At 39.4% G+C, this 6,708-nt stretch overlaps 1 protein-coding gene and 1 long non-coding RNA gene across 2 annotated transcripts; one reads left to right on the top strand and one right to left on the bottom strand.

Moving 5' to 3' along the window:
- On the top strand, positions 473–3,311 carry LOC104767479 (RNA-dependent RNA polymerase 1-like). The gene is made up of 3 exons (XM_010491498.1): positions 473–2,292; positions 2,342–2,492; positions 2,580–3,311. Exons 1-3 carry the CDS (start codon positions 473–475, stop codon positions 3,309–3,311), a joined length of 2,703 nt encoding a protein of 900 aa, XP_010489800.1.
- LOC104765078 lies at positions 3,570–4,280 on the bottom strand. Its single transcript, XR_763823.2, has 3 exons — positions 4,118–4,280; positions 3,908–4,001; positions 3,570–3,820 (listed from the first exon to the last, which is right to left on the bottom strand). It is a non-coding gene; the product is annotated as an uncharacterized LOC104765078 (long non-coding RNA).

Below are 6,708 nucleotides of genomic sequence, written 5' to 3'. Positions count from 1 at the left end.
ATCAGAATTCTTAAACTTTAAATATGCAACCAAGACTGTTTCCAATTTTAAATTAAACTTTAACGTACGTATATAAAAACTATAGATTATATTCGAGTTAATAGATTATATTCATGACTCAGGAACGTGTGCACATCACGTGGAAGAAGAGTCAGAGATTTCTTTTTCCTTTTTATAACAGGTTTTAGTTTTTGAAAATATATATACTGTTACGTGCATAAGGTTCGACAGAGAGATAATTTTCTAGGTTAAGCAGAAGAAAAAGAGGGAACGATTGACAATATATGCCATGGAGTTTACGAATCTCTACTTGGGTAACATGGTGCAATCCGATCAGATGTCGTATCTTCATAAAATTCCTGTTTCTTCCCATCAGATTCTCAATGACGAGCTTCTATGTATAGAGGTAAGATGGTTAAACAACCAGAAGTAACGACTTCATATGGCTTTTAAAAGCATTAAGCAAATTACAATGCATTCAGCAAAGTTTTTAGTATTTTGGGTAACTAAATCTCCTAAGGTATTTGAAAAGGAGTACCCCGCAGTCGGTGCTGATTGGGTAAGATGTACGGATTTTACCTCCGATTCTTCTATTGGTCAATCCTTTGCGTACTGTTTGCAGTTTCCCACGCCCGTTTTTACTGATCAAGTACGTAAACGCTGCAACAAGAAATTCTCAGAGCACAAACGATGCAGCTTTGAATTACGACGGGGGAACTGTTATACATCAAGGGCAAACAAACTTGCTCCTGTTATTGATTCTCCCTCTGGAATCGATTTAACTTTCGAGACTTTGTTTAAACTGAATTCTTTGGTGCAGAATGGGACTCTCCTCGGTCCAGCTCTAAGTATAGATTTCTTTAAACTGGTCAACTCTACACAAAAGGATATGAAATTTTTAGACGCATCCTTTAGAAAACTTGGTCTTTCTGAATGTTATTGCTATGACCCTTTTGCTTGGCTCCAACAAGAAAAACTGGATTGGGTAGACAATAAAGGGGTTGATGGACCATCCCTGGAAGACAATTTCTATATCCATCAGGTGAAGGTGACACCAACAAAGGTCTATTTCAGAGGACCAGAGCTCAAAGATTCAAACCGTGTGCTTAGACAATTTTCAAATCATCTAAATAATTTTCTCTCATTGTCCTTTGTTGATGAGGATTTTAATAAGCTTCGCTCCCTGGATCTGTGTGCACGGTCAAAGGCAACAACAAAACTATACGATAGGATTAATAGTGTTCTTCGGGATGGCGTTGTCATCGGTAATAAATTGTTCGAATTTTTAGCCTTCTCTAATAGCCAATTGCGGGAAACTTCTCTTTGGATGTTCTCAGAAAGCGATGATGGGGTAACGTCAGCATCTATAAGAGATTGGATGGGTGATTTTCAAAGTATAAGGAATGTAGCAAAATACGCTGCAAGACTCGGCCAATGTTTTAGCTCCTCTGTAGAGACAGAGGATGTTACAACAGAGGAGATTGAATTAATTCCAGACGTCGAGATCATTTCTTCTGCAGGGACACTCTATGTATTTTCAGATGGCATTGGTAAGATATCTGCTGAATTTGCAGAGATTGTTGCAAAAAAATGTGGTCTAAATGATTTAATACCATCTGTTTTCCAAATCCGCTATGCTGGGTATAAAGGCGTGGTAGCTATTGATACGAACTTGTCAAAGAAGCTCTCTCTTAGGAACAGTATGAAAAAATTCGACTCGAACTGCACTAGTTTTGATGTACTGGCGTGGAGCAAGTATCAACCATGTTTTCTGAACAGACAATTGATTACGCTGTTGTCTACTCTCGGAGTCAAAGATGAGGTCTTTCTAACGAAACAACGAGAAGTAGTGGAACAGTTCAGCTCACTCTTTACTGGTGATCCTATAGAGGCTCTTGATTCAGTGGCTCCGGGGTGGGATACAATAGTTCTCAGGCAACTGATATTGTCCGGTTATAAACCTGATACCGAACCGTTCCTGTCGATGATGTTTCAATATTTTATAAAAAACAGATTGTTCGAACTACGTAAAAAGTCAAGAATATCAATCCAACTTGGCAGAACCTTGATAGGTTGCCTAGACGAGACCCGTACACTAGAATACGGTCAAGTATTCGTTCAATGTTCGGATCCAACATCAGAGTCTAAAAGTTGCAGTATCATTGAAGGACCGGTCGTTGTTGCCAAGATGCCATGCTTGCATCCGGGGGACATCCGCGTTCTTCAATGTACCAACGTTCCAACTTTGCATCATTTAGTAGATTGCGTTGTGTTTCCACAGAAAGGTTCAAGGTAAATAAACATTTCTAATCGTGATTTTTTACAAGTTTTAATTTCTTAGGCCGCACCCGAATGAGTGTTCGGGCAGTGATTTGGATGGCGACACGTATTTTGTATCATGGGACATGGATTTAATACCACCAGATACTTTTGAGCCGATGGATTATACTCCAGAAGAAGCTCAAAATTTGGATCACGATGTTACAATTGAGGTAAAAAGAACTTCAAAACTCACAGCCATTTTAGTTAACTTCTTCTTTGCATTTGGAGACTGATGATTTTTTTCTATGTCTTTTCAGGAAATTAAGGATTATTTCACTGATTTCATTCTAGATGATACCCTGGGAACCATTGCAAACTCCCACCTCGTTCATGCCGATAGAGAAGAGGATAAGGCCTTCAGTGAGAAATGCATCCGGCTCGCACGTTTGTTTTCAACTGCGGTTGACTCCCCAAAAACAGGTGCTAAAGTGGAGTTTCCTCGAGAGCTTTACGTCAAGGTTTATCCTGATTTCATGGAAAAACCTGGAATGTCGTATGTGTCGACAAACGTAATCGGGCAGCTGTTTAGAGAGATTCAAAACTTGCCTCCGCCGATCCCGATGAACTCCTCTACTGGTGATGCGGCCTCGGACTTTTGTGATGAAGACATGGTAGTCACTGGATTTGAGGACTATGTTGAAAATGCTATGCGTTACAAGGAAAGATACCGGTCCAAATTACGTCACCTGATGGATTTATATGGAATTAAAACGGAGGCCGAGATACTTGCTCGCAGTATGGAGCCGTTCACCAAGACAGGGGAGACTGTTGGAAGCGAGGTTCGTTCGTTAATAAAAGAAGTTTCTTCGTCGTGGTTCAAAGAATATGCAGAAGAAGAAGAGGCAAAAGCTGCTTCGGCATGGTATCAAGTGACTTATAACCGTAGGTACTGTGAAGTTGATGATTATTTGAGTTTTCCATGGTGCATTTACAGTGTACTTCTGAGTATAAAGAAGGAAAAGATGGAGAGTCGCATCAGGGATCGCTGAATAAATTGCAATTACATTATACAAGTCTTTTTGTGTTGTTCTGTTTTGATTTGGTGTCGACGTCTCATTTTTTGGACTCTTTTACTTCCGCATTTAATTGTCTTCAAAAGTTGTCACGCCACCATCCCATCATTTACTTTGAGCTCCTTCTATAACTTAAAGTTTTCGTTGTGAAATAAAAACTGAAACCAAGGTTTTATAACTTTTATATTGTCATCTCTATTATTGGGCACACAATTATGAAAGTTCAATAAAAGGTGGAGTTACAAAGTTGTGATTCCTATTATTGTATATTTGTATTCCCAACTTGTTTGATAAAGACGTATATATTTAGAAATTTCCTTATATATGCATTAATATGTAAATTCCAAACTCATTACCTCAAGCTGTTTTTCAGTGGAAGAGTCTTCCTGGATGTTCGCCGGAACTCAGCTACTGCTTTAGTCACACTCGATTTTATACGTTCACCAGCAAAATGAGCCAGTAACGTCACATGATCCGGCAACCAGCTGAAAATATTTACAAAAGCTTCAAGATTATTTTTCAAAGATGTCTCAAGCTCTGCATCAAACACTTTGACGTAAAGATGTTAAAACCTGGGTATGTCATAAGGAACAGACAAAACTGAAGCTACCAAGCCAAGAACGGCTGCATGCACCTTTGCAATGGACTGAGTTGAACTTGATTTACCTGAAACAATTGGATACAATTCTCTGTTCATGCTAAAACATAATCAAAGAAAATATCTGATGAACATATCTTGTTTGTTTTTAAGACAAAGATGCTTAAAAGGGAAGAAGGAAAACCTCCGGTTTCTTCTCTTTTGGATTGAGTTTGCCTCTGAATAGGATCTATCACGAAAATCTGCAGCAAATATTAATCTCCTCCAGAAAATATGCAGCATGCTCTCGTACCTGAAGACCAGATAACATCATATAAAGTAAAAACTCTACACGTGATCTTTCCAGATACAGTTAACTTTCCAAAGTAAAATTTGGACCACCGCTGTCTCTGCCGTTTCCCTCCTCTGGTTCAGATACTTTTGTGTCTTTATCTTGTGTCAGAGACGAGCAGCTTGCGGTAATACATGATAGCTGGCGGAAGTTTCGTCGTCACACAGTGGAGATTTGGGTTACGAATCAAATTAGTCTCGGTTCAGTGTCGTGGAGCATGTTTTTGAGTTCGACCTCTAGTCGTAGCGTTAGTATTCTAGCTGGGAGTTTCTTCATTGACGAGGAGAAGAAAGTTGCTGTGTTTTTCGATCTAGACAACGAATTTGAACGGACCAAGACCCGTTTTAACCAAACAGCCAACATAATTGGACAAGATGGATACTTCAAATCTGTGAATATCGGAGAGGCTCCAAATCTCGGAAAACGTACCAGTTATGGAGATATTCCTCGCCAATTTTGTCGCCCACTTGTGTGCTCTTCTTCTTATGTTCCAAGCTTAGTGCACCTGCAAATCAACCAACCTCAGCCTCATGTCATAAAGAAAGAGATCGATTCTTATCATCTAAATTTGTGAAGAATTCAGCTTTTCAGGTTTTCAGGTTTCAAACTCTTCACGTCAACCTTGTTCAATAATGAACTTAAATTATATACCGCAATTCTTTTTGGTTTAGCCGCATGAACAAAGAAATCATTTTCTCAGCTGCTTATATTACTTGTTTGAATCATACTGTGGTTACTGTAGGGGAGTTCATGTGGACTAGCTCTGGTGTAATCATAATTATGACACTATGGACAGCAAAAAGGAGTCTTGACTCTTGATTTTAACTACAAATTGTGAAATTATTCAACACAATAATGTTAGTAGTTTATTTATTTTATAAAACAAAAAACTCGATGACATAGGTTGGTTCTGGTTGACGATATGGGCCTAGTCCAGGCCTGAAGTAAATTGAAGATCCAACGGGTTGTTTTTAGATATACAGTTACCTGCCCAAACCAGAATAATAATAAAAAGAACGGAAAAGAAAACGAAAAAGAATTATAAATACCTTCACCCTCAAGGACAGTGGTAGACCTAAAGCCCTAGAACCGAAAAGGATCTTTTTACGCCCTCGAAAACCCTAGCGCAGTCGCATCTTCTCAACTTCTCAATGGACGGATCCGCCATCAAAGTAATCTCTTCTGCGATCCTTGATTATGGTTTCCTATAATCTCTCTGTTTCTCAGTTGGAATTTTCTGATTAGATCTGTTGTACCATAGGGTGTGGAATTGAACGATAGTGATGTAGGCATTGGGGGAAGCAGGTACGTACAAATTTTTTGATTTTTTGTTGTTGTTGAGATGTGTACCTGTAAGATGTGTTGTTGTTCTGCATGTTAATAATAATATTATTAACTGCAATTTGCAGTAGTAGCATGATGAGCGACTGCAATTGCAGTAGGATGTTGAGCAGGATTTACGTTGAGGGATACGACACTTCGCTCTCTGGCTATGATTTCGTTGAGGGTATGAGAAAACACTTCGCTTCATGTGGAGTGGTGATACATGTTCATATTCCCGGATACCGTGTGAGCAGCGTCCCCAGTATTCTCAACAGGTTTGTTTGTGGCGTCTTTCCTCCACTTCTTTCACAAAAGTTGAAATGCAATTTGCTTATAAACACTCTTTGTATTTGTTTTACAGTTTTTCCTTGGTTTATCTTCGGGGAGAAGGTGCAGAAGAGAAGGCGTTGAAACTTAGTGGGAGTGACATGGGAGGACACAAGGTAGTCGCTAAGCCTTGCCCGTTTAACGCCACTGACCTTGACCCTGTGCTCTCTCTTACAAGAGACTCAGACAATAGCCGACAGTTCATGTAACTTGTTCGTTTTAACTTTTTTTTTTTTGGATCTGTAAGATATGTTGCTGTCATGTTAATAATATTCCATCAAATTATTAGGATGGGAGTGACGAGATATGACATTTCGCTTCATGCGCGTCTTGTCGAGCATGCGCTGTTTGTACATTTCTCTCAATGTGGACGTGTCATTCGTGCTCGTGCTCGTGCTCGTGCTCGTGCTCACTTAGAAATACTTGTTCGAGGCAATCTTGGGAAGTTGCTTGAGAAGCTAGACGAGAGAGGAATGATGGCGCATATCTGTGCTGATTTGGATTTGGACCAGAGTGCAAAAGATGTATTTAGTAGAGTGCTGCAGAGGTTTGTGATTGCCACAGTTTTCATAACGAAGGCTGCGCTGTACACTTTAGAAGAACCATCTAGCTTCCTTGATGTGAGGCAAAAACACAAAGCTGCTCATGGTATAAGCTCGCTTCTCAAGCCTGACAGGTTTGATTCTATCATCTTCTAAATGAATATTCTCATTCCTTTGTTCCTGAGTCTACCGTTTTTGTTTCTCAAATTATACACTCGTTCCTAATTTTTATCTTTTTCACTGTAGCCATTT

Source organism: Camelina sativa, chromosome 19, assembly GCF_000633955.1.
Source record: "Camelina sativa cultivar DH55 chromosome 19, Cs, whole genome shotgun sequence".
NCBI classification, from domain to species: domain Eukaryota; kingdom Viridiplantae; phylum Streptophyta; class Magnoliopsida; order Brassicales; family Brassicaceae; genus Camelina; species Camelina sativa.
The sequence above is the reverse complement of the archived record's forward strand: the minus strand, read 5'-3'. Positions and strand labels throughout refer to the sequence as shown.

Coding starts and splice junctions, on each gene's coding strand:
- LOC104767479 (XM_010491498.1), top strand. CDS start 473: ATGCATTCAGCAAAGTTTTTAGTATTTTGGGTAACTAAATCTCCTAAG. Junction 2,293..2,341: donor TTTCCACAGAAAGGTTCAAG/GTAAATAAACAT, acceptor TTAATTTCTTAG/GCCGCACCCGAATGAGTGTT. Junction 2,493..2,579: donor ATCACGATGTTACAATTGAG/GTAAAAAGAACT, acceptor ATGTCTTTTCAG/GAAATTAAGGATTATTTCAC.